At 42.7% G+C, this 27,700-nt stretch overlaps 1 protein-coding gene across 1 annotated transcript in view; it reads left to right on the forward strand.

Annotated features, from left to right (window-relative positions):
• The window catches only part of TRABD2B (TraB domain containing 2B), a 300,584-nt gene that overhangs the window by 245,241 nt on the left and 27,643 nt on the right, over positions 1–27,700 (forward strand). The window contains exon 5 of the mRNA XM_034064386.1: positions 6,652–6,742. Coding sequence (XP_033920277.1) covers positions 6,652–6,742 — 91 coding nt within the window. The remainder of the gene's footprint in view (positions 1–6,651; positions 6,743–27,700) is intronic.

The following is a 27,700-nucleotide window of genomic DNA, read 5'->3' on the forward strand; positions in this document are numbered from 1 at the left end:
GTGGGTTCACACTTGTCTCTCATTGCATCTATTGTCCATAGTATTTTGGTGCTGTTCCTACCCAGGAGCTGCCCTGGAGCATTCTCAGTTCTGTGCTATATCTTGGAAAGTCACTTTCTCTTGGAAAGCCCATATGCAGCTCATGAATACCAGACTCTGGGAAGCTTTTGTTATATCTGATCTATCTGTGATACGGGTAGGGAAGCATTTGAGATGTTGATGATACATACACTGAATGTCTCATCCTCTGGCATGTAGTAAGGCTTATGTTTCATACTAACTGTGGAAGTGGGGAGCACTGGGATCCTTCCAGCCATTCCCAGAAAATTCCCCTGCTGAATCCCCAGAAGCATTATTTTTTTTCATGTGATCAGTAAAATCCAAAAATCAGTATTTTCAGGTTGTCCTAACATCATATTCATCAGTAGATGCTGTTTACCACCTGCCTAATTGCTTACCCAGTGTGTTTCTTAGTGCTCTGATAAGACACTTCACATTAGAAGGGTCTGAGGCTGGAGGAAACTTCCAGATACATCTAGATCCAACACATAAAAGCAAGATCTGTGAGCAAATAATGTTTGCTCCTTGTCAAAATGCACTCAAGATACTGATTCAAGACAATCCCAAGTGAGATTTTAGGAAAGTAAATGGTTTAGGAAGAGGAGAAATCCCATACTAGCAATAGGAATCTAAATCGGAGTTTGCATGAGAAAGGCTAAGAGGCTCCAGTTTTTAAAGGATGACATTAGCAAAGAATGACTGGATGCAGAGATAGAAGCAGCTATGATGCTGGATAAGGAATGGAACAGAATTAAAAATTTGCAGGATTTATCCACAAGACTGATTCCCCATCATGGATCTGGGACATCTGGGACCATTTCCATGGCAGGAAAGAGTGATGTGGGATGTCATGTGCTTCCCTGCAGTAAATTCATGCTGTTACCTAGAGACTGTTAGGATGGAATGTTATAATGGAGAAATTATCAAATTCAGATAAAATTCACTTCCGGAAGTGTTTGCTGTAACCCCTTACTAGAGCCTCTTCTTGACACATTCATCATGCAGCTTCTAAAATGCTCGGTGTGACCAGTCTCAGAACAAGAGAACTGGAGGCATACTTTTGGAGGCAGCAAGCAAAAGAACCCATATTTGCCCCAGCTGTGAACATGGAGCTTTCAGCATATGTATTTTTACCTACACTCATTCTCATGAAGCCTAACTACCATAAACACTGATGCTGCCAAGGGGCTTGAAAGTCAGTGTCGAGAGAGAAGGAGGAATAGAGACTGCCGCCTCCTGATTGCAAAGCAGCCCGAGGTCTAAATGGCAACAAAACGTTATACATAACGTCTTATTCACTGTGTGGAGAATGTAAAGAACTGAGACCTCCCGACACAGTTTACATTGGCCCTTTTTATGACTAATTGTGCAGAAAATAGCTCTGCTTGTAGTGTGCATGGAAACAGTTCAGGTTTCTGCTGTGTGTCAGCTAATGGGCTAGCAAGGCTTTTTTAGCACAACTTCAAAGGATCTGGCAATGGAGGTCCTTTGTAAGGGAATTATCTCCTGCTCCTTTGTACCCCTTTATCCTTCTAAGCCATGGAACAAAGACTTGTGAAGCAAAGAGACAAAGTAATTTGTAGTAGATCTCTAGACCCAGATAAAGTACATAATATTTGCTTAAAAACACTTTTTCAGCCTCTGCCATCAAAACAAGGTTATGTTTTTCTGTGTAGGAACACCCAAGTTCATTTAACTTTTGAGGGATGCAACCTTATGCTTAGGTATGCTATTGATGGGAGTCACCAGAATGTCAGAAATGGGAAAGGAGAGCTTTAGTTTCTGTGGTCCATTAGAAAATATGTGGCTGTTACTGTTAGAGTTGGCTGATAAGTGTATTTCTTGCCGCCTCAGGATATTCCACAAAGAAAGGAAGAAAATGCCTTTTGTTCAGCAGTGTGTGTTTGTGCATGCACATGCTTTAAGGAAAGCATGTATTTTTCACCTTGTAGTAAAAGAAGTAAAGTAGTTATTCTTTCTTTAGAACAGTGAAAAATGAAACCTTGTGGAGATAAGGAAATGCATTACATGCATCTGCTTAGTGTAGTTTAGAGCACAGATCTTAATTAAAAGTAGAAAACCAAGGGATGGAGAGCGTTTGATTAATGGTAGCAACCGTGCTGTATAACGTGTTCCTCCAGTGCCTCCAGTACCTCTGTCTCAATAAAACAAGACATGAGTGAAAGGAGAATAATCTTGACCTCGCTGAATTTAATGAAGAAACAACCAAGCCACTCAGCCACTCCACTGTGTTTGTGTGCAAACTATGAAGTGACTCAGTGTTTAGCACTGGGTCTTGTCCCCAGTCAAATCCCACGAGTGCCTTCTTATCCTTAAAGGATGGAAGGATTGCATCCACACCTCTTTTTTTACCTTAAACTGTTAGGAGAGACTGTACTTCATATTTCCATTGCTCAAGTACATTCTTCCACTTCAAGTCCCTACCTAGAAAGTCTTTTTATGTCTGCTTTCCCTCCTTTTCCCATACTTGCATGGCTTTCCCGAGGCAGTTGTGTTCTGACCTCTTGGATCCAGTTTTTGTCAGCTGTCAAGGTAAATTTGGTTAATACTGCAGAAATAGTTTACTCAGGTTTAGACTGAAGAGGGAATAATGATGGAGAGATGAGAGCATTCCCCTGTCTCTAATCTGTCTCATAAGCATCTGAACGCAGTAACTTTTCAATAGCTATACTTTCTTGATTTTGTTATTTCCATGAGAATTTGCAGGCCAGGCAGAGAAATTTGTAGAGGTTTTAGCAGAAGCACACACACACATGTATATAAAAAGCACATTTTTTATATCTATAAATAAAAAATAAATCCACTGATGTTATAAAAAACCTGGCAACTATTACATGTTCTGTTTGCATATATATGGGCAGTCAGAGGCCAGGACTCGTTTTTTTCACTGATGCTGAGCTTAATTATCTCTAATATACAGGTTATAAATTGGTTTTCATTCATGCCATAAGCTGTCAGAAGTATTATGTTGTTGTCAATATCTAATCAGTGAATGCTTATCACAATATATATATATGTATATGTCACCAAGAAGAGTGGTTCTATTTAAGAAATTTCTCATATAGAAAATGTTCCTGCATTTTAAAACTGGGAAGGATAATTGTGATGAACTTAGCAGCTGAAGGCCAGCCAAGACATCTCTTCCAGGAGTTACATAACCATGAAAGTACAGCAATGACACAAGCATGTTTTCATGGTTCGCTTTACTCACTGCATTGGACCTCTCGAGTGCCACCTTTTGCCTCAAACCCTCCTTTTCTGCATTTTTCTGATCCTGAGGAGCTCCTTGTCATGGGATACCATGGATCACTGTTGGGAAAATGTGGATTGGGTGGGAAGGCTTGGACTTTGAGCATGTGTATTTCCAGGTTTTCCATTGCTGAAGCAGAGTATGACTTCAAGCCGCTTGTAGTGTGCACAAGCAAGCAATGAGCTGGCCATAACAGAATTGCTCTGATGGAAAATAGCAAATATAAAGCTGGTTGCAATATGCAAATTCTGACTGAGCAGAGAAGTGAAGAAAAGGAGTCAGACCTAGTCTGTATAGAAATATTGCGAGTAGGTGGAAAGGATGCATGAACAGGGTAAGGTGACGGTGGGGTAGGTGGTGATTTACCCAGACGCACGTGGGATAATGCAAATGGGAACATTTTAAGCTGAGTTTAAATGTAAAGCTTTGTGCAGACATGCTCACGCCATTTCCTAGTGGTTGTTAAAGCTTCAGGCTCTGTTTATGTGTGTGGAATGGAGAAATATTTGGGGATAGTTGCAGTTGGGGTTTGGTTTTGATTTTTTTGTTGTTGTTTTGATTTCTCTTACCTTGGTTGAACCAGGGCATTGAAAGCATTTTAGTATGTGTTGAATTGTAGACTTAAAATGTTCACCTAAAAGTTTGTAATGACAATTTTGGTTTATTCAGAGATTGGAAGTTTGGTAGGGTTTTCTTGATGGAAGCTGGTATTCCTTCATGCTAGGAAAGGCAAAATTAAAGGAATAAGCCTTAAGCTTGGAGCAGATGGTAAGGAGATGTGTCATGCAGAATTTCAGTCCCTGGTCTCAGAAGAGGTCCTGGAGACACACATTCCCCATGTGTGTGGGTTTTACCTTGACAGAAACCTCCTCTGTTGACTGTAATTGCAGTCAAAATCTGACACAAACTCCTGGATAACTGGAGGACAGCTCCCAAGAGAAAGGGTAACGGCAGGGGACTTGAAGGGCTGGGATTGACTTACCCTGTGGAAACATGTATCTCACTATGCTTATCCTGCACAGCAGATCACCAGTCCAGTGAGCTAGCAGCTTGCATCGTGGTCTCCACACAGAGGGCAAGAATGGGAGGTCCAGACTATGACCTTTTGGTCGTCATCCATCACCTGAAGCGACTTGCAGGCTTTACCGAGTAGCTGACATTGTTGACGATCCTGCCATTTGGAGGAGGAGGAATCCGAGCTGTTGCATAGTTACTTTCTTCCCTGGGTCTAAAGCGGTTAAAATTGGATTCTTTTGTAGTGTCAAAATGTCAAAGAATTGCTGGATTCAGGACAACTGTTTACATTAAGAAATCTCTTGGCATTTGAGACTCTGGTTCAGGGAAAGTAGAATGCTGTCCTATGGATTCAGAAACATCTCTGACTTCGACACCTTTGCCTTTGGTTGTTCGGTGTCACTTTGCCAGCGACAGAATGGGGACCTTTATTTGCCTTGGCCATTGCATAAAAAGCCAGGATGTGATCAAACCCAGTTAATCACTCACAAATGTCTCATTTCTTGAATCTCTGAGGGTGTGTAACACATTTTTGGGACTGCTTTTTGCTCCTTTGGCTTTTGTTATAAATAAGTTAGGAGAAAATCAAATTTTGAGTTTTCTTAAAAGGAAGTGGAGGAATCCTGGAACACACTAGGGGTCTGCAAATGTATGTTTAATCATTTAAAGAAATGTCTTTTGGCTAAAAGCTCTTAGCAGTGCTTGCAAGTTGCACTGAAAGCCATACAACTACATCATTCCCACAACTGATGTGAATTAGCGCCCTTGTTGGCAGCATGAGTAGAGAGATCTAGGCTTAGTGAGTACTAGGAACTGAATTACTCCTAAAGCCATAGCAACCTTGTGCAGTATGGGTGAAGTGCCCTAGGGGTGACTCTGTTGACAGTTACACCAGCTCCTTACACAGTGGCATCTATGGAGAGACTCAGGCATGTCCCGTCTCCTTGTTTTCACTACACAAAGCATTTGGCTCTGCTATGGAGCTAGGCAATTACATCTCCTGCAAACACATTGTGCTTAAGGCAAGCAGCAGCAAACCAGAGGAGTGCTTTTTTACACGTGGCATGTGATGGAACTCCCTGCTGCAAGATGTCACAGGGCAAAAAGTACACAGAGACAGAGGCTTGAGCACATTCATGGTGAATTGGTCTATTCAGAGCTGGCAGTGAGGTGCAGTGACCTGGGTCTAAATGGGGGTCACCCAGCCGTACAGAGCTGGAAGCTAATGGACAAAATGGAGGAGGATTGTTCTGTCCTTTCTTAGTGTCATTCATGTAGGTATTTATATGCCTTTAATATTCACCACGGGCTACAGTTGGAGACAGGTTACTGGGTTACATGGATTTTAATAAACCTGTTAGTAGGCTTCTTGCCTCTTTGCTTTATACATCTAACCCACCCTGAAAACAATGTGGGACTCTGACAATAAGTTGAAAGCTTTGGAGGGATTACACTGCCTTATTGAGTCTGTACCCAAAGCCCTTTGAGGGCTCCCATTGACTCCAGTGGGATTTGGTTCAGACCTCAAGTATATAGGACTCTCTTAAGTAAACTCTTTCAAGGCCCATACATGCTGCAATACTTACTGGGCTCTTTGTTACTTCTGTGAATAGGAATGCGACCTTTACACTTCTAGCAGAGAACTGTGATTTACAGGCCTAAATCTTCACGTTTTGGGAGAGATAAGGTTACCATCCCAGCTCCTCCCAGACCAGCTGTGCAGGTGGCTGAGCAGTTGATGAAGCATTTCCTGAATCATTGCTGGTTTACATAAAGCACTAAGTGTGTAGTACAGCAGCTTCAGAGCTTCTTCATAAGCAGATGTCAATGAACGATGATGGGCAGGGTGGACATCTGGCATTGTAAGTTGATCTAATTCATGACTCAAAGCTCTAGTGATATTTTTGCCACTGCAGGGTCATTCTGATATCCATATTAGAACTTTATTTACTCTGTGCACAAACTAAGAATGGCCACAGTGGAAGACAAGACTAGCAATTCATCTATGTTTTCTTTTATCCACCCAGTCCCTTGGCCATATGAGGGGAGGGAGGGGTAAATAAGATGGAAGAAGATCATATCAGGCTGTACATGGTCTCTTCCTCTGGCCATTGCCATTGCAGTAAGCTATGTGGTGAATAGCTGAGTCTGAATTACAGTAGATTGCATAATATGCCTTTCTTGCTTTTGGAGCTGGTCTAGCTTCTCGTAACCTTGCTTCCCAAACCTGTTGTTCCAATAGGAGGAACTCAAGTGAGTGAGAGGAGCAGCGTGATTGACAGTGCTATTTTCTACCTGTATTTTAGGTCACTTCCTCGGTAACAACACTGTGATTGATGTACTGAGACAAGCAGGATTTGAAGTGGAGCACACCCCTCCTGGACAACCAATTGGAAAGTAAGCAGCTGCCCACAGATTATTGATCACTTTCTCTCCTTTTCTCTTTTCTCTCCCTTTTTCTGTGACTAAGCAAGTTTATTGCATTAGTATAGGAAGTGGGTGAGGGGGTGAAGAACCTCCCTTTCCAGTTCCAGTTCCAGACAAAAAGTGCATTGTAAAGCATCTGTTGTGAGTTTGGAAACATATGGAGCTTCAGTGGCTGTTCTGTTTCACTTGGAGACAATATTTGTATCACAGCTGCTTCACTGTGTCAGATCCATAGTGCCACGGTTTCTTTCTGTTTTTAAGAAACATCTCATTCAGCTCATATCTCCCAATAACTGTTTTGTCTTTTTAGTCCCCATGGAGTTGTAGTCACTTCCCCATTGTAGGACAGTAGAATATCACCAACTTCATGTTTTCAGGCCCTTCTGTCAGGTGGCTCTTCTTCAGGTGGAATTTCAGTTTTGTCTGAAGGACCACATTTAATGTAGCACCTTGGAAAGTGTGGTGGGCAGGTAAAAATAGATTCAGTATTCACTGAGCTGCTTCATCTATCTGATCAAGTAAAGCAGGCAAGAAGGATTGATAACCAGGCTCTTTGTGATCTTCATTAGTATCAGATAAAACATGGCACAAAATCTTCCTTAGTTGGTGAAATAGACTTCCTTCCTCCCATAGACATCTCTTTCTAATGGCCATTTAGATGAAATCTCTGTCTAAAGATATCAAAGCAATAATAAAACTGTGGGAGGGGTGGTGAGAGACCAGCTAACTTTGCAAAGTTAGATTTTCCCCTTCATTCTGCGGATAAAAATTGGCCGAGATTGCTCTGTCGTAGGTTTGTTATCTTCTTTAGGAGAAAAGTGTTAGCAGCATGCTTCTGTCCCTGGTGGGCAGACATAACAAGGTCCAAATATGAGGAGTTTCAACATGGAGGATTATTGAGGGCTAGTATAAGATGTCTGAAACAGCTATGTTTAATATAGTTGGAAAATCTGACTTATCTAACCTTGTTTGTGAAGCATGTGCAGTGATTCATTTAGAGTATAATATGGCTCAACTGTACATAAGTGTCTTTGACAGAGCATTTATCCTAAATGCTTCTTGGAGTATGTTGAGCAATAAAAGCAGTCTTAAATAACAATGGGGGGAAAGGGGAAGAAAAAGATATCAAACAGAATTATTCAGAGGAGGTTTAAGAAGCACTTTGGCAGAGGGAGAAAAGTCAACATGGCAGAGGGAAGAGCAGTCAAGACTGTGACTGACTGGAATTAGGAATTTGGGCTAAAATCAACAAAAAATGCCTGTGTCTTAAAATACAGAGAAATAGAAAAAACAAGCAAACTGTACCAAAACAGCTGAGGTATACCATTCCTAGGTTTCTGAACAAAGAAACTTTCCGTTCAGGGAAGCAGGCACTTTCCTCAGCAATTTTCATTTAGTTGAAAGTATCATCTTCCCATGAAAAGTATTTCTGCTTGGAAATTGTGAAACTATTAATTTATCGGCTGTTTGCAAGCCCTTGAGAAGAAAGAAAGATGCAGTGCTCCTTATGGCCTTGGGATATGTCTACACACATCACTGAAGATGTGAAATAATGTTATGGGGCAGGAAACTTGAGACAAAGCCACTGCTTAATGTTGACTTATTTTCAGTGTGGGGCACCTCTGTCTGTGCATTCCCTTGCCTTGGCAGCAGTGTGTCTTATTCATTTGATGTCTTCCCTAAAATTGCCAGTCCTTTGGGGAAACCTACTTGAAAGCAAGTGGACTTGGATTGCTGCCTGGAACAGTGTTTTCTTGTTGAGTTATCCTACACTTGGTAGCTTCTGTTCCTAGCTCCAGACCAGAACATTGGGTAGGTTGGTCCCTTTGTCTGGATTAGTGCCCTGTTCCTGTGGGGTCTGTCCTGAACACTGAACGTAGAAAACTTAATTAAAGGGTTGTGGTGGGTTGAGAAAGCTCAGGGTGAGGACCTTATCACTCTCTACAACCACCTGAAATGAAGATGAAAGGAGGAGGTGCTTATCTTTTTTCCCAAGGAACAAAGGGTAGGACAAGAGGTAATGGCCTCAAGCTGCACAAGGAGAGGTTTAGATTGGATATTAGGAAAAAGTTCTTCACTGAAATTGTAGTCAGGCATTGGCACAGGCTGCCCAGGAAAGCGATGGAATCACCATCCCTGGAAGTGTTCATAAACCGTGGAGATGAGGCACACAGTGACATGGTTTAGTGGTGGACTTGGCAGTCCTGGGGTAAAGGTTGGACTTCATGATCTTAAAGGGCTTTTCTAAGTTGATGCTATGATGTTGGGTGGATACTTAGGTGCTCACCAAGCCACTCTGTCACTTCTCTCCTCAGCAGGATGGGGCCAGAGGGAAATAAGATGGGGAAAAAAAAACCCTTTGGGGCTAAAACTAAAGCAGTTTATAATAAAGCAAAAACAAAGGTCATGCTCAGAAGCAAATGGAAACAAAGGATTTTATTCTCTACTTCCTATCAGCAGGAAATGTCTGTCCACTTCCCAGGAAGCACAGCTTCAGTATATGTTGTGTGTGTCCCCTTTCCCCCTTTAACTCTCCTTTTTTCTCTTACCTTGTATTGCTGAGAGGACATCTGATGGTATGGACTATACCTTTGGTCCGTTTGGGTCAGCTGTTCTGGCTCTGTCCACTTCCAAGATCTTACCAGCTCTATTGGTAAGGAGGAAATGCTGGAGAGACAGCCTTAGTGCTGTGGGAGCACTGTTCAGCCGTGGCCAGAACAGTGGTATGTTATCAACACCTTTGTAGCTACCCATACAAAGCAGGGCACTGTGAGGGCTGCTGTGGGAAAGATTCATCTCAGCCAGACCCAATACAAGGATATACTGTTGTGTGGGAGCACTGGGTTGTTAAGAGAGAGCATGTGGTTGTAATCCATAAAGATTAGATACTCTGTATGTTTTCCTATGGTCTGATGATCCAGGCAGATCGGCCAGTCTTAGAGGAGAATACAGAAAGAAAAATAAATGGCATGGTAAAGTCCAGAGTTGCCACTAAATTGCATTAATGAAGGTGCAGAAATAGTAGATTATGGAAAGTTTAAATAAAAGAGAATTTAAATATACTTGCAGGAAATAGCTTTATGCCTTTAGATGAAAAAAGACTCCCAGACCTGGGTGATCAGGGACTGTGTTTTCATTGTACTACAGCTGTAACCATCAGAAGTGCTGGGGCTCCCTCTTAGAAACAGGGAAGCTGCTACAAACCATTTTGTCTCACTTTTTTGGGAATAGTTTGTGTTTTATGATTTCTGGGCAAGCTGCAAAAGACAGTCTAGTCAGACACAGATATGATAAAAGTTGATGGCATATTCAGAAAGCACAGCCAGTTAATCGTTGGGATGTTGGGGTTATGTTATGCTCTCATGAGACCCCACCTGGAGAATTGCATTCAGCTGTGGGGCCCACAGCACAAGAAGGATGTGGACCTGAGAGAGTGCAGAGGAGGCCGTAAAGATGCTCCGAGGGCTTGGGTAGCTCTACTCTGGAGCCAGGATGAGAGAGCCGGGCTTGTTCATCCTGGAGAAGGGAAGGCTCCAGGGAGATCTTAGAGCAGCTTCCAGTGCCTAAAGGGGGCCTGCAGGAAAGCTGGAGATGGTCCTCTTACAAATTCACATAGTGAGAGGAAAAGGGGGAATAGCTTTAAACTAAAAGAAGGTACATTTAGATTAGACTGTGAGTGTGGCGAGGCGCTGGCACATGCTACCCTAAAGCTGTGGCTGCCCCATCCCTGGCAGTGTTCAAGGCCAGGTTGGATGGAGCTTGGAACAACTTGGTCTAGTGGAAAGTGTCCTTGGCCACAGCAGGGGGTTAGAACTGGATGATCTCTAAGGTCCCCCCAAACCCAAACCAGTCTGGGATTCTGTGTTGCTGTAATTGAGTCTTAAGGAACCTTGCATTTTTGTCTAGTCTTCTTTTTTGCTCTCCTCTTTCCTCTGTAAAAGATAAAATAAAGACATTTGAAAACAGTTATAAAGGCCTAGAAGAGGAACCATTTTGGGAGAGTGGCTCTACTAACCCAATGTATAACACAGAATAAACAAGTAGAAGCTCAACAAATTTTGAACTGCTCGCAAGAATAACTTGTTTTATGGATTGTAGAGATGCAGGTGGTTTTGTCTTGATTCTTGTGAAGCTGTACATGAAATAAGAGGTATTTTTCTCCTCTGCTGAAACCCAAGAGAGATGTTTCTGCTTTGCTTCCAAGTAACTTGTATAAGGGAGTGAAGCTCACTGCATTGCATTCTGGCACTGACAACTGAAAAATTGGATAGTGTTCAGGGAAGATCAGCTGGACTCTAATGTAGAGATTGGTGGGAGTGGAGAAAAATGCAAAGGTTAGAAACCCCTGAAGCAGCTGCATGCTTATGTTTTGGCCAAGGGAATCCATAAAATTGTTGTGGATGGATTGTGCGGAGAAGGATGAACGATTTGAGCGCACGGGCACATAGGAATGTTTGGAGGTATATTATACTGAAACTGAGGGTGGGTTTGGCTGAATATCAGTGATTTCTTGACAGTAATTTGCAGGGCAGTCTTTCTCAGGTTATGTCAGAAGCTCCCTTATTTGCAATGATGAAAGCAACTTTAGCAAAACACTCGTATTACATCCTGCTTACTACAAATATTGCCTTGCCAAAACAGCAGATACTATTTTTCCTTAATATCTCTCTGTTCCTATGTTTTATTATTGAAATTGTTAGTAGTCTGATCTTCATTGTTCAACAGTCATGAAGCAGTGGTACCATAAATAGGTGGGGTAGTGTGGTATGATGCTTAAGCTCTGCCACATCCATTTCAGCTTCAGTATGGACAAGAGAATGCCTTTTTATAAGATAGCTAGTACTTTTCCCGAGTATCAGAAAAGCCTTGGGAAGAGTGAAACAGGTCAAAGACCAAAGCTGTTTATTCTTTCAGTTGCATACAGGCTGGATAAAGCCAGAAAATTGTTGGCTTTCTGTGTCCAAAATGCTAAGCATGGGTTATGAAATGGCTCCTCTTTAAGCCAACCAAAATTAATACCTAGTCTCACATTTCTGTTGTCTAGTGACAAGTGCACATTTGAGCCAAGTTCTCCCTTTCTTAAGGTACTGGGGAAAAGTAAAGTGAGAGCTTGGCAGGCTAGAAGAGATAGCCAAGGCATGGAGGGGGTTGATGGCTCCAGAATCAATGAACTGGCAAAGAGAAGTTCATCTAAAGTACATTTAGCTGTTGTGGAGCTGTTTGTGAGCTCTCACTGATAGGATTTCTGAGATCCCTTAGCTCCCATTGATCTGCCTGGTGGTTGACCTTCCTCAGCCTCTTCTAAAATCCCACTAGCTGATTGATGAAAACACCTTCTTGAAAGCTCAATCCCGTTCTGTAGAAGAAACCCTGTTGTATTCAGCATGCAGAACACTGCCATAAGTGCTTGAGAACGTATCCTCACATTGGCTTCATCTGTTTATTTTGTTGCCTGAGGGAAAGCGACTCGCATCTGTTTGCCTGACAACCTTCAACAGCGTTCAGATTTGCTTCTTATTTTGCTGGCTGTCCTCCTTGTCCCCAGATAAAGACATTGGAAACTGAATGGCTGAATCAGTATCTCATTGCTTTGCCCTGACATAAAAAAGACAACTTGTTTTTTGTGGGGCTCCTGCCAACTGGCCGGCCCTGCCTCTCTCTGCCTTCACAAAGCAGAGCTCCATGCTTTGAGTGAGGAGTTTCCCCTCAGATGCATTCCAGTGACTTGAACAGATAAAGGGCCACAGCTGCTTCATATTTAATTGGAAACAGCCAAATTGCCAGATCAATCCCGGAAGCACCTGTGTCCATGATGACTCTATTGTTACTGGGTTCTCAGATTGGCTCTGACCTTCTGCCACACGCCAAGCCCTGACGTACTGCACACCGTTCTCTTGGCCAGAAAAGCATGCAGCACTGCTCATTTCCATCAGACTGCTCTCTCTGGTATTATGCTCAATGCTACCTTCTTTCAGAATGGGAGTAATCAGGACAAGCTTTTATTTCTGCCCATCCAAGAGCTTATTATAAGCTCTCAGACCTCTGCTGTAGAAATTAATTGCCTTCCTCTTTATGTTAGAACTTCCTGGCTCAAGCAAAGCAACATGTCTTTGCTTTTGTAGCTTATTCCTTTCCTTCCTTCTGCAGCAAAAAGCTTGCTCCTTCATCTTTTCCTATAGCATCCTACCTTGTGTGACTTTGGCTCTCCTTATCAGCATTGTCTCATAGTGGAAGTCTTCACAATGAATGCTTTCTTCTTCCCCATGGGATGAAAGCACACCCAAAATACATGCAGTGATGAAGCCATTTCACTCTATCAGGATCCCTAACCTTCACAAGGTGATATGCAGAGACAGAAAAATGTTTAACATAACTTTCCCCACAGCCCCAGGTTGATAGAAGTGCCAGTTCAGTAGATTGCATCCCAGAAACTTACTGATGCCAAGGGGTTGCCAAGTTCCTAGGAATGCCCAAGCAACTTTCTGGTGCCAGCCTATCAGGGTTACCTCTCTGCTTAGCTGTTAATGTTCAGGATGTGTTTGGGAAAATGTTATGGTTGTAATGAAATAAGTACAAACTTGTTTAGAAAAGAGAGAATTCTGAGAGCTGTGATACTTGCATTGGAAACAACAGAGTTAATTCAGAAAAAAAAGAAGAGCTGGGGCGATGTTAGCCCATTCAGGATCACGTATCTTCTGAGACATGGAAAAATGCATTTTTGGGGTGTTTTTTTGTTTGTTTGGGGTTTTTTCTTTGTGGCAGTGGTAGTGGAATAATCTCCCCATTGAGATGCTGCAGTTCTTCTGAATCCTATCATAAACCTTTGGGTCCTTCACTTGCTCTTAGTCTGAAGATCGTATTCCTTTCAATAGCTTCCTTCCCTCTGAAGAAGGCAAACCCATTATTTAGGGAGGTTCTCTGACAGCATAATTTGCAGTGAGAGGTGTATAGGGATTGAATGGGGTTCATCCGCGTACACTGGCAAATGTATTGTCTAACATTGGGGAATATGACTACTTAACACTTTAAATATTTTGTCATGAAAATATGCACGTTACATTTTCAAGGGATTCCCACGTGCCTTTGAAATGTTCCCTTTGCAATTGAATTGTCTTTGTGTCTGTAATTACCTGACAGCCACAAAGTCTGAGCCAGTTGAAGTAACTCTTAGGGGAAAAGAAATGTAAAATAATCTCCAAGATGTGGTACAGAAGAGAAGTCAATGTACAAGTTCTCAGCCATAGAAACTTAATTATCCTGTCACTTCCTCAGCAACACCTTACTTAGGGGCAGTGAATGTTCTTTAGGACCCCTTTAAATGCTGAACACCTTCTGAAAGAGCAGAATTTAGAAACTTGCTAGAAGAAATCTGGGAAAGAACAAGATAATTCCTGGTGTTGGTGAAAGAATATGGAAGAAAACTTCTCAGGAATTTTGTGCTTGACTAGTTCTCCCCATGGAACACCCACTTTTCTCTATAATCAGATTTTATCCTTGGCATAATTTCTGGTTTCTTTGAAAAAAAAAATAATTTCATATTCCGCATCATTCCATTCCTTGGGAACTTGCATGCAGGGCCACTTGGGAACCTGGGCTTGCTTCTTTTTCTCAAGGGCAGCTTCATCACTGAGCTGTCTTGCAGCCAATGCTAAGGTTTCTAGGTTTTATGCTACTCTGCAACCCATTAGTTTTAAGAGATCTGTATCTCATACTCCATAAACTATCTCATAGTCAACTTGCAGAGCCTTGGAGACTTCAGAAGTTCAGAACTAGTTCTTTATTTCCTAGCCAAACGTTTCAGTTCTTGTTTCCACAGGAGAAGCTGATTTTTCATCATCTCCCTGCTTCCAGCCAATTCTAATACAGGTCTTTTCACCTAAGGACTTTATTACAACATAAAAATCCTGGTTTCTAGTAACTAGAGATAAAACTGATGCAAACTGCAGTGAAGTCAACAGCAAGGCTTCCGTCATGCCAGTAGCTTTTAGAGGTCGTCATTACTATAAGGTTGTTGCTGATTCTCTCCTGTCTTTGTGAGGAGCTATGAGGGAACTGGTTCACACAGTTGTGCAGATGCTTACTATAGTCAGTGTAAAGTAGACTGGCTTTTCCAGAGGACTGCTGAGGGATGTCTTAGATAGCTGTCCCAAATAGACTGCTGGAGATACCTGGTTAGTTTTAATTGACTTAACATTTTGTGAGATGGATTCCCCTCCTATTTGAAGGACTTGGGCCCCCTGCTCAACTCAGACCTTGTCATTAGACTCATTTAAGCCCTTGGAAAAGTTGCACCATCCCCTCTCCAGCACTGTATTGAAACAGTGAGAATTGTGTGAGCGTTGTGTTTGTGTATTCAGCCTGCACTTGTCCTGTGGATTGATGGCCTCCATCCCAAGTGATATCAATCTGGGCTGAAGTACAGCTGCACTTTGTAATAGCTCAAGGGGCACAAAGGTATCAAGTGGTATTGTGTGGTTTGAAGGACATCGTTTATCTAAGGAAGCTTGTGGTCTGTTTGCTGTCACTCTGTCTTTGCAGCGCCAACTTCCTTTACCTTCACTATCACATTGTCAGGCAAAGAGACCTCACACGTTAGGACAGATAGCTTTTCCACTTCCAGAGCTGACTTCTTTTCCTTCAGCAGGAGGTCTGTGGGTTGTGTTGCAATCAGTAGAGCTGCTTGATTCAGCATGAGTGTAATTGCTAGTAATTTAGCTTGCAGGGAGCTCTTTAACATGTACAAGTTCCTAAAAAAGGAATGGGAAGAAAGGGAGTCGGTGACATTTTTCATTGACACTTTCACTTAACATTTCTTCAAGAATAGTGCCTTAAAAGAAAACAGTTGGAGATACAGTTTTCTGCCTAGGAATACACTGACAATTACATTTTCCATCTTTCATGAGGGATCAGTTGTTCATAGGGACATTCTTCACAGTTTAGATGGTGTTAGAAGCCCTCCAAAATAGCACTGTGTGACTGGCGGCATGGCCGTATGATTCCTTGTGGATGGATCTCATGGCAAGCTGGTGAAATTCACTGAAACCTTCCAGAATTGCCCCCACAAGTCGGTGGTCATTCTAACCTACATATGTGATGTGACCCTGTGCCATGTCTTGTACACTTTGGTGCAAAGTAGTCTCACTTTTAACAACTCCTAGTATCCAAGCCAGGTATCTTCACACTGGCTGCAGCCCAGCTTTGGGCCTGAAATGACTGTGTGGATGCCCCTTTAGAAGAACCATGGTGAAGGGGCAGACTGAGAAGCATGAATATCAGCTGCTCCTCCTAGTTAAGTGCCTGTAGTAGGAGCAGGAAAACCAAAAAAAAAAGAATAAGTTCTTACAGCACTAGTAAATTAAGAATGGTAAATATATGAAGCACTTGTCACAGTAAATAACTTTGAAGCCAGAATACATTTTCATGTCATAATCAGTGAATCATTTTTTATGAGAAGTCAAAGTAAAATCATATGTAATGTGTAAAGTATGTAAAGAGTTTAATTCATCCAGTAAATCATGTGTTGGGAATACTGTACCCAGCTCCAGATCAGATATACTTTAGAGAAGCTTCAAGGCTTTAAAATCCTTCCACAAGCTAAACCAATCTCCAGAACCTTTGGAGGTTCACCCTCATGCTCTATGCAAGAAAACATCATGCCAATATGTTTCCCATTTCCTGGGGATTAAACTGCTGTGTTTGATGACTCAGGACTTCCCGAGAAAGCAACTCAGTCACTGCCTCTGTCTGGAGCAGCCTCTGATGTCTCAGAGGACATGTCTTCTCTTGAGCAGTGATTCATGGTTTCAGAGCAGAGGATCAGCTCTCTCTTTTTCTTTTTTCTTCTTTCTTTTCCTTCCCACAAAGTTAATTAATAAAACAAATTTCTATTAGTGGGTGTTGAAAGACTTTGGCTTTCCACCTACACTTCCAAATGCTCCGCGTTCCAGGGAGAATGAAAAATGGACCGGTGAATAGAAAACAGGAGGGAGGAAAAATGGATTAGATGTTGTATATGGATCTAGACGCAGTGGCTGTCAGTTGATACAATGGAAGAACGTCCTGACTGAAGACAACTTCCTGCAGTTGTGATTGCTAGAATTACACTACCACAGTAATCCAGTTTCAGAATTAATACATGCAAATTTAGAGAGAAAGATGGGGATAAAGGGAATGTGTGGCAGAAACTGAGTCATCTGTTTGAGCCTCCGTCTTGACCTCTTGTTCAGCCAGGTGACCACATGGATGACACTTGTTCTGCCTTTGTAAGGGCGGAATAACTTTACCAGTGGATTCTTTACCACTGTCACAGATATCTGAGTTTCCAGCTGGTCAGGAGAAGCACCAAGAAGTAGCCTAATACCCCCAGCATGGTGATAACTCCTGTTGACTTCAGCAAGAAAGCAGGTGGTCCCACAGGGAGCATAAGGTGACAGAAGGGTAGATTTAGGGTCCTTTCTACTGCTGTATGGGAAGCCAGACTAGCTCACAGCTCTGCAGTGCCACTCTCTGCTAGTGGCAGCTTGCAGAGGAAGAGATACCTGATTTTATGCTCTCATTTGTGGGTAAGAGCATGCACTGACTTCCAAGACACATGTCAAAGCAGGGATACTAAGATTTTCATGCTAACCTGCAGCAACTCAGCAGTAAAGTCATAGACAGGCTCTGAGTGCTTTAGTATCTGGTGCCCTATCTGGCTACTAGATTTGAATCTCCTGTCATCTGATCCCAGCTTCACTTTTCCAACCCCTGCTTCACATTTCCAAATGACTCTTGCAAAAACAAAGGCAGTCACAGAAATACCTCTGTCGAGACAGCACATCCCTGTTTATGTTTGAACGGCCGATACGAATCTGGAGTCCCCAGCATTCAAAGTGCATATTCAGAGGGATGAGCCCCATGTTGTGCTTGAAGGGAAAGCAGCACTCTGAAACAAGGATGAAGCACGAATAAATCAGGATGAAGGATATGGAGCATTAACATTACTTTACATGAAATCCCTGCTGGAAAGATGTGGCCAGTGTTCCAAAGTTTTCCTTGGAGAGTGCTCGGAAGTTGCATACCAGCCTATTTGCGGAAAGCTTAACAGTTCCCTATTGTCCTTGATGTGAAATGCATCCCAGATAAACATTTTCCCCCTCCATTGAAGAAAAACGATACAGCCTGTCCAGAGCTCTTAACACAGGGAACTACACTGGGCTGCTGCTCAGCCTCTGTAAAGTTGTTGGATTCTCTTGGCATTGAGCTTTGCAAAAGGCTAGAGTTCATGTACATGCCAGCATCGTTAAGAAAATGCTAAATTATTGAGTGAGACTGACATAATCTGCAAGGGTTTAATAGCATAGTGTGCCCACATCTTTGTGTCTCTTGGGTTCACTATACCTCTGGAATGTAAATCCCAATCCACAGTGGCTAAACAAGGTTCACAGGGATCTCAAATACTTTTGTGGTATTGTCTCCTTCTGATTTCAGAAGGGGAAAGAAAACATTGCTAGCTGAAACAAACTTACGTGGCTGCTCATGGCTTGGACGGGTGTACTCTTTGCTGGGTAAAAAACCGCCTGGATGGCTGAGCCCAAAGAGTGATGGTGAATGGAGTTAAATCAAATTGGCAGCTGGTCACAAGGGGTATTCTCCAGAGCGCAGGATTGGGGCCAGCTCTGTTCAATGATCTGTACAAGGGGATTGAGTGCACCCTCAGTAAGTTTCCAGACGACACCAAGCTGGGTGGGAGCGTTGGAAGAAGGCTCTGCAGAGGGCTCTGGACAGGCAGGATCAATGGGCTCTGGCCAGTGGTATGAGGTTCTGAGTGCCAGCTGAGTGCAGCTGGGCCACAAAAACCCCACACAATGCTGCAGACTTTAGGAAGAGTGTCTGGAAAGCTGCCTGATTGGAAAGGAGCTGAAGGTGCTGATTGATGGAGCTGAACATGAGCCAGCTTGTGCCCAGACAACCAAGAAAGCAAACAGCATCCTGGCTTGTATCAGACATACTGTGGCAGCAGGGCTGGGGCAGTGATCCTGTACTGGGCACTGGTGAAGCTGCACCTCAAATCCTGTGTTCAGTTCTGGGCCCCTCACTACAAGAAAGACATTGAGGTGCTGGAGTGGGGCCAGAAAAGGACAACAAAGCTGATGAAGGCTCTGGAGCATAGAGAAGTCTAATGAGGAGTGGCTGAGGGATCTGGGGGTGTTTAGTCTGGAGAAAAGGAGACTCAGGGGAGACCTGAAAGGAAGATGAAGCAAGGTGTGGTTGGTATCTTCTACCAAGTTAACAGGGATAGGATAAGAGGAAACAGCCTCAGGTTGCTCCAGGGGAGGTCTAGATTGGATATTAGGAAAAATTCCTTCACCAAAAGGTTATCAAGCATTGGAACAGGCTGCCCAGGGAGGTGGTTGTGTTGCCATCCACGGATGTATTTAGAATACATGTAGATGTGGTGCTTGCAGACATGATTTAGCGGTAGACTTGGCAGTGCTAGGTTAACAGTTGGGCTTGATGGTCTTAAAGGTCTTTTCCAACCTAAGCAATTCTATGATTCTACAAGGAGAGCAGTAAACCTCTGCTGCTGTAGTGGGTTTAGGTTGTAACATTGCTGGCGTTTGTGGCATTTTACATCATTTTAAGCCATTTTAAGGAATCATTCCTAAAACCCACAGAGTAAAGGCATTACATTCCAGCACAAGGAAGATCTAGAAGTCCCTGTATGAACTTTGGAGAGAAAAAGCTGTTTTCTGAAATAAGCAGTGCTAAGAATCAAGGCTCTCTAAAACCAGGGTAATACTGGTGATGGTTTGGTCCAGGTCGGTGGTTGGCTCTTCCTCTGCTTCTCCCATCCTGGCAGATGCAGATCTGAAGGGCCTTGTTGTGTCCTCACTTCTGATTCCCATTTGGGTGCATACATGGTTTTGTTGGGTTCCTCTTTTCTCCCTCCATAATGCTACCTAGGCTGAAGACCTCTTCGCAGGAGCAGCAGGTCATTCCAGCTCATCGACATGTAGTCAATATATATACATACTGGCTTTTTGCCACCGTTTTGTCAAAACAAACCTTACTTTGTGACATCTTTCTTCCCTAGAGGCATGTGGTTTCTTGCTGATGGTAAATGAGAATTTTGCATGTGTATCAAACTCATATGTAGATTAGGTTTTACATTGCAAATGAAAACTGGGAAGCACAATTTCCACTGACATTTAGCAGGCACTGAGGTTTTAAATCCCGGAGGCAATTTCAGTAACATCCCCTCAAGGAGAAACGAGGTAGACTTGAAAGAAAGCAGAATTAACAGGGGGTTTGTTTGCTTGTTTGTTTTACAAATGCAGCCATGAATTTAGGGCAATTTCTGTGTATTCAAGTATTCATATAGATAGAAACCATAGCTGAATGGTCTGCAATTCCCACTCAAGTCAGTGAAAGGCAGCAAATGAAACACACAGGCAACCAGAAGTGTTTGAAATGAGGTGATGGACCTGGGAACTCATTCTGTTTTCTTCTTTTTTTCTCTGTTGGGGTGCACTGTTCCACTTCCCTCCCTCTCTACCTCCCCTGCCTTTCCAAGAAACCCCTGCTCAGTCTGTGAACAGCAGACCTGATGAGGTCTAGGGATCCTATGGGTGTTCTATTTGTTGCACTGGTATCTAGGAACAGGCTGAGCTCATACATGAGCGTTTCCTCGTAAAGCCTGATTTCTTCCTGCTTACTTTCGTATAAATAAGCACTCTTTTTTGAGCTCTGTGTTGCTTAGGATAACTCAGTTACAACAGGCTGTCTGATTGAGTCTTACTAGAGAAGGGAGAAGACTGAGAGACAGACAGGCATGTATGCAGGGTGTCATCATTTGCTAAGGAAAAGAGCATTGCTTCAGTGTCTTGTGCTTCTGTTCAGAATTAACATCTCAGTCTCAGTGGTCCTAGTGGGGCAGCCCCAAGTGCTCATTCTCATTGCAGAGAGATGAGTCAGATGAATCATTCTGCGGTTTTAATTAAAACATCTTACGTGGGCAGCATTTTCAACAGCACAAGGTGGCAGTTCTGCACTCCAGACCACACTTATCTGTCCACAGTGCTTATGTGGCCCTACCCCAGCACAGCATCTCTGAGTCTTTGCTGTATTTCTTCTCACTGTCTTCGTGTTAGGAGGGGAGTTATCTCTGTGGGTGGATGGAAAACCATGGCATAAAGAGCTTTTCATTCCCTGGGGGAAACTATGACAGCACAGCTACTTTAGTGTTATTTAAATTCCTAACCCCTAAACCACCGCGTGATCCCTTCCCTGTTGGGATTTGATGGGCAGCGTTCGGGCCTGGAGAGCTGTGAAAGCACTGGCAATGCTCTGCTCTCAATAAATACAAGACACATCTCAGCCACCGCAGAGCATGACGCAGAGGTCATCTGAGTCTCCTTTGCAGTGCCTGAGGCTCACCCACTCCTTTCAGCACTTTCTTGTACATATGTTTCCTGTGTGGAACTGCTTCCAGTGAAAGCCCAGATTTGTATCGGCTGTTTCTGGGCTTGGTGTCTCCTGGTACAAGCCTGTCAATCTCATACTCATGGTATGGAGATATCACCTATCCGGGATTGATCTTAGCTGTCAGGGTAGACCGCAGCAGCAGAAACAAAAGTCAACAGCTTTCTGTGTCTTGACCCCAACATAAGTTCAGCTCTACTGTGCAGACATAGCAGAAAACGGGGTTCTAGGGGCCCTTTTGGCTATGGCAGCACCCCTGACCTGTGCTGTGAACCCATCCCTTACAGTGGAAGGTGGACTGAGACAAAGAGGAATCCTCATTGAAAGATAGAGTCTTTTCAAGAGAACCAGCAAGGAATGATACTCCATGTGGATTAAGAAGCAGTGCCAAAAGCTGACTGAAGGTTGCAAGCATAGATGTTGAGCCCTTGCTCTTGCAGACCCTTTGAAAATGAAGTGGGTATTCCAGTGCAGGGCCATGTTGGAGAGACAGTCTGGTCCCATGAGGTTGATAGAAGGGCACACTCCAGTGAACAGAGAAGATGCTTGACTTTAATAATGTATGCTAAAAAAAAATCCCAACTTTAAATTACCCAATTATGCTGAGAATTGGATGATCTTGACATCAAAAGCCCTCTGCTAGCAGAGAAATACTGGCTTTTCTGTAGTTTGAGCTACATTACAGCACTGCCTCAGCAAAAGTCCTAGTTTGGTCACTCTCAAGGTGTTTCCAGCTTTGTGCAGTGATAAGAAGCTAACGGGACTGTTAGAACCCATGCCAGATGCCAGGCATAGTTTTGATGAGTTTCTGACGTCTGTTAGACTTGTGATATTGCATGCTTTTCAGTACCTAGGCAGTGCTACAAGTAATAGGCTGTGATACCCTCTCCAACAACCGGTGCTTGGATAAAGCATTGCCAGGCAAACAACAAACAAACACAGACTAAGAAAACACACATGCACATACAGTGGAGGGAGGAGGTTTCATAAGTGACTTACTGTGCTCTGGGGAGCAGCAGAACAAGTGGTTTTCATTTTCCTGGTGTTCCACTCACTGCCATGTGGGGTTCTCTTCATGGGAAGAGCTGTGGGCTTAATCACTGGGTGTGTGTACGTGTGTGTGTGTCTGTATAAACAGTTTATGTAGAAGTTGTTGTGACAAGCTTGTGACGAGACATTTGTCATCCATGTTCACAAAGAGCCCCCAGTGAAGGTTTCAACCACTGCCAATCCCCAGTCTGATTTATTGTTTTCCCTTGACAAATTAAATCTGCAGAAATTACACAAAGGGCACCTGAGGGTCATGTTATCTCTCCGATCAAGGAAGGCAGTTGGCCTCATTCTTGTGCTGGGCTGGCAGAAAGCCCCTGGTAGCCATGCATGGACATGTCTTCCCTTTCTTCCATTGGAAGATGACTGGCACCAGAATTGCTCCAAAGACCCATCGTTCTCCACCCCCTTTTTTCAGCAGAGGCTGCTGGTAGGGGATTTAAGGAGACCTGCATGACTCCTCTTGGCCAGTGCTAACCAGTTAGATGCAGGAGGAAGGAAGCACTGCCTTTATGCAGACCCTCCTCTTCCTCCTGTGTTTTTGTTGATAACTCCTTGGAGCAGGTGAACCCCCAAAGCTCCTTTGCAATGATATCTAGAGCAGACTTCAGGGAGGGAGGCTGCAAAGGCTCTCACTTTTGTACAGTTGAGTGCTGTGTCCTTGTGTCCTCGTGATGCTCTGGCTGTATCTGTCTGTCATCGGCTCATACGCTTCGCTTATCAGACAGCTGAGATGGAGCTCTTTAATGTGTGTATAGTTTATTTCTGGGATTCTTAAATGCACCAATAAGAATAATAGACATTGCAATGAAGGAGAAATATTTCCTGTGGAGCAGACCTTGGCCTTGTTGTTTGTAACTAGTCAGTGAGATTTGCCTGAGTTCATTAAAAATCAATCTTTCTTGGGGCCTCAGATGTCTCGTAGGTATTCAAGCTGTAGTTCAAGGTTTAATCTCAAAGGGTTCAATTAACAACCAAAAAAGAGAATATAAAACCTGTCTTTTCTTCCTTAAGATTTCAGCAACAGTGTGCATGTTTCATTAATGAAGAATTTTAATGAAGGATTGATTTGTCAGACAGAAATAAGTATTTGATACAAACAGTTTCATCAGTATGAGTTAATACAGAGAGGGAACTGAGGTGAAACCAGGCTGATATGTAGAGACATTATGTAAAGCCCATTAACATTAGAGTTGATAGAACAGCATTAGATATTAAAGCAAGTGGAGTCTGGAGGAAGAACTCTTCTGCCTTCATCATGTTTTAAGGGCTTTGTCCACTACCATGCAGTAAAAATGTCCATAGACAGGCTGAAGGGTTGTCTGAATAGGGTTTCTGACAACTGTTTTGTTCTTTACTTGGAAACACTCAGGCTCTGTGATAAAAACAATGCCAGTGGGCTATAACAGTATTTTGGAGAAAGGCAGGCAGGCTTTGTGTTCCTTATTTTAGCTCGGCAGCCATCAATGGCTAAGCAGATCAGATGTTTTACAGTGTCAGCTACACACAGGAAAAGTGGATTTGGTGTAACAGAGATGTGGGATCTCTTGCAGGCATGGTCTTCCAGCTCTTTGGTTCCACACTTCTGCCTGCTGCTGAGTTTAAGTGGTCCATGTCTCTCTCCTTCTAGTGATAGCAGATACTTATGTGCCTATGTTATCTGTCATCTTGCAATTGTAAGAGCCTGGACTGAACAAGGTACTTAGGGAGGACAAGTTGCCATGCTTGTACAGATATGTGATCCACCCAGTATCTCATCTCTGCCAGGACCTGGCTCCGGGAGCATCAGAGGGAAGCACAGGAAACAGTGCCAGGCATCACTGAGTAAATCTGCCCTTAGCTTAAGTCTGTAAGTCAGTGAAAAGGTTTTAGTCCCTCAAGTTAGGTGTTTGGTACCTTGCTCAGCTGATGTCTCTGTCAAGAGTTTACTTTTAAGATGTGATGTAAAATATGGACTCTTCCAGTTGTTTGTCTCTCCAGAGGATCCAGCAGAGAAACCAGTTCCCAAAGAAGGCACACTGGGAGCACAATTCAATTTGGATTGCAAATGAGTGAGATACAGACAACAGTTGTGTATGAGCTGTATTTCTACTGGGGAATCAAAATTGAGCAGCCAGCTTGGGGGTGGAGGGAGTTGTCAGTTAGCTTCTTAATCTTGAACCCTGTCTGGATGACAACCATTACAATGGAACAAATGCATCCTCGCTTTCTTTTCTATTCTGATACTGAGACCAGGAATGGTTTGGGAAAAACAATTCATGAGAATAGTTTTTCAGCTGAGTTAGCAGGCCTGCCTTTACACATGACTGTTGCAGCTCAGTGTCCCAAAATCTGACAGTGCTTAGAGAGGAGCAGAGAGGCAAAGACATCAGAAGCTTCATTGACTTAAAATGGAAGTAGGAGAGAAACGAGTTTAGATAATTATTTCTAGTTTGATTGTAGCAGCTTGAGGTAAAAGAAGGATTTGATCAGCCCTGCACGTGCTTTCTGGTCACTGGAGTCTGAGCTCACAACTGTTGAGATGAGATGGTGGCATTTGATCACCATTGTCCAGCTTCTCAGATACTGCCCAAACCACTATAAATATGCTGTTGAATCAGAAGTGACGAAAACCTAAGGCCAGACCAAAACTTTGGAGATGTCACAATTAGAATCATAGAATCACAGAATGGTTAGGGTTGGAAAGGACCTTAAGATCATCCAATTCCAGCCCCCCTGCCATGGGCAGGGGCACCTCACACTAAAGCATGCCACCCAAGGCTCTGTCCAACCTGGCCTTGAACACTGACAGGGATGGAGCATTCACAGCTTCCCTGGGCAACCCGTTCCAGTGCTTCACCACTGTCACAGTAAAGAACTTTTCCTTTATCCAATCTAAACTTCCCCTGTTTAAGTTTGAACCCATTACCCCTTGTCCTGTCACTGCGGTCCCTAATGAAGAGTCCCTCCCCAGCATCCAGTTAGACCTGATAAACTTGGTGTTGCAGATTGGGCCAAACTGGAGAAGAATTTTATGTTTTGCAGAACCTGTTGGATGATGGAAGTTAATTTCCAGCCCCTGAAAAATCTGCTGTGTATAATTAATATGACATCACCTCGAAGAAACATAGATCAGAGAGCTTATAAAGAGGAAAGAGATTATACTGCCCAGTAATAAGTCCACCAGTGTTCTTTATTAAAGCAGTATATATACATTTATTAAAAAGTTATTAAAAGGAAAGAGTAATATATTTACTCTGTTACTGATGCTTTTCAAGCAGTAACAGAAAAAAGTCTGTGGAAAAAAGCTTGAAAATACTCCATTTCAATAAAAATACAACCCTGAAATCTTCTTTTGTGGTGAAGTGCCATCACTTTATATTCATCACAAAGCCTAAGTGTTCTTGTCAAATTTGGACAGAAGTCAGGATTTCCAATCCAGAGGTAATGCTGATACTCCAATATTTGTTTCTGTCCAAAATCAGGGAGGAAAAGCAGAAGTATTACAAATTCATTGCAAAGTCAGCACTCAAACATTTATGAGAAGTCACTGAAACGTTTCCGTTAGCATTGTGTAACAAGTCTTTCAGTGGTACAAGACTCAGGAGTTGGAATTTGAATGTGAAACCCTTTCCTCTGTGAGGTAGACTTGCAGAGCAAAACCCATGTCCCAGGGCAGCTGCACAGCTTCATGCTCCCATGTTGAACCAAGAGACTTGAGCAGAAAAGAGCCCATCTTGATTTATGCAATAGGTATTCTGTCCACGGAACTTTTAAATACAACTTCCATACAACAGTGAGGCACCAAAGGCAGCTGTATTACGCATATTCTGCTTAAATTAAGCTACCTAAGTGGAAATAGGTTATCACTAAATTGGTATGGTGATAGTAAAACAGAATAGAGTCTGAGGTGAGGCTTTGTGGGACACGAGCAGAGAAGGATCTTATTTGCTACTAACATGGGAGATAGAAGTAAGACTTAGAAGGTTGACCCTTCCTTCCTCTGTTGGCACAGCCCATCTTCTGAGGCTGGAGTGTGTAGCTTACACGGTTTACACTAAAGGTGCATGAACAATGGATTATTCAGATCAGGAATTGAACCAGAAAGTCGAGAAGGAGGAATAACTTCAGACCAGTGTGAAGTGGAACATTTTGAGGACAGTTTTGAAAGCAGGGGATCAATTTTTAAACAAAAGAAAAGGCCACTTTGTAGCATATAAGTCTTTGAAAACAGAACACTGAAAAAGAAATTGGAAGCCTTGCTCAGCAGATGCTGGAATGAAACATTTTGAGTTTTCTGACATCAAAGAACTCATGAAAATGTGGAAATGCCAAGTTATAAATGTTACTGCTGCCCTCTCTATGTTTTTTTCACCAAATTCAGCTGCTCCAGTTGCAGAAAGCTTGTGTTTTTCTCCTTTGCCCTAGATCTGCTCCACTTTTAAGGAACTGGAATAGACAACAAAAGTTTTACTTCTCTTATTGTATAGTTTCTCAAACTGGGAAGGAAAACATCGCCACCCATGGGAATATCTTGACTTCACAAGCTTTTTGCTTCATGCACAGAGTTGAGGGTTTGTGTATCTGTTTGTCTATACTGAGGACTAAATTCCCGTCCAAACTAACAACAGTGATTGTTAGTTCGTTCTTGAACAGTGATTCTTCCCAAATAAATAGTCTGACATGGATTCTGAGTCCAGCGATACCATCCAAGTTTGGTGGACTGTAATCTAATTTAATCACTTAACCTAATTTAACTGCTCATGAGATGTAGTTGACTCTGGTGCAAAAATGCAAAAAACAACTTTGCTTCCAAATCCTGTTAAGACATGGAAAGGCTTTAACTTTAGTGCACAGGCTGAAGGCAACTGCATCCTAAATAAAATAACCTCATTCTAATAGAATAACTGCATCCTAAATAGAATAGCCTCATGGTAATTAAACCATTAGGTGAGTGAATAATCAGGCATTTCAAGGCCAGGTTGGATGAAGCCTTGGGTGATATGGTTTAGTGTGAGGTGTCCCTGCCCATGGCAGGGGGGTTGGAACTGGATGATCTTAAGGTCCTTTCCAACCCTAACTATTCTATGATTCACAGGTAATCTCTTTTGCTGCCTCTAGAGCCCAAATTCATCCTCAGTAATTTGCAGCAGTTACCTGAAACAGCTCAGATAAGTTAGGTATGGGAAGAATCTAATTCTCCAGTCTTTTCTTTGGAGTTACTATCTTTCCAGTAAAAAGGAAATTATGTGTGTGTATATATATATTATATATATATAATATATATACACATCTATACATATTTTCATTTATATATAGGTATATGGATGTGTTTTAATCTTGAAGGAGGTGAACTCTTTGGTGATATGCACTGGTGTCACCTGGTTATGTGAGAGTCTACGTGAGGTCTACATCCAAGAGGCCCTATAATCTGTT

Source organism: Melopsittacus undulatus, chromosome 6 (genome assembly GCF_012275295.1).
Source record: "Melopsittacus undulatus isolate bMelUnd1 chromosome 6, bMelUnd1.mat.Z, whole genome shotgun sequence".
Taxonomy (NCBI): domain Eukaryota; kingdom Metazoa; phylum Chordata; class Aves; order Psittaciformes; family Psittaculidae; genus Melopsittacus; species Melopsittacus undulatus.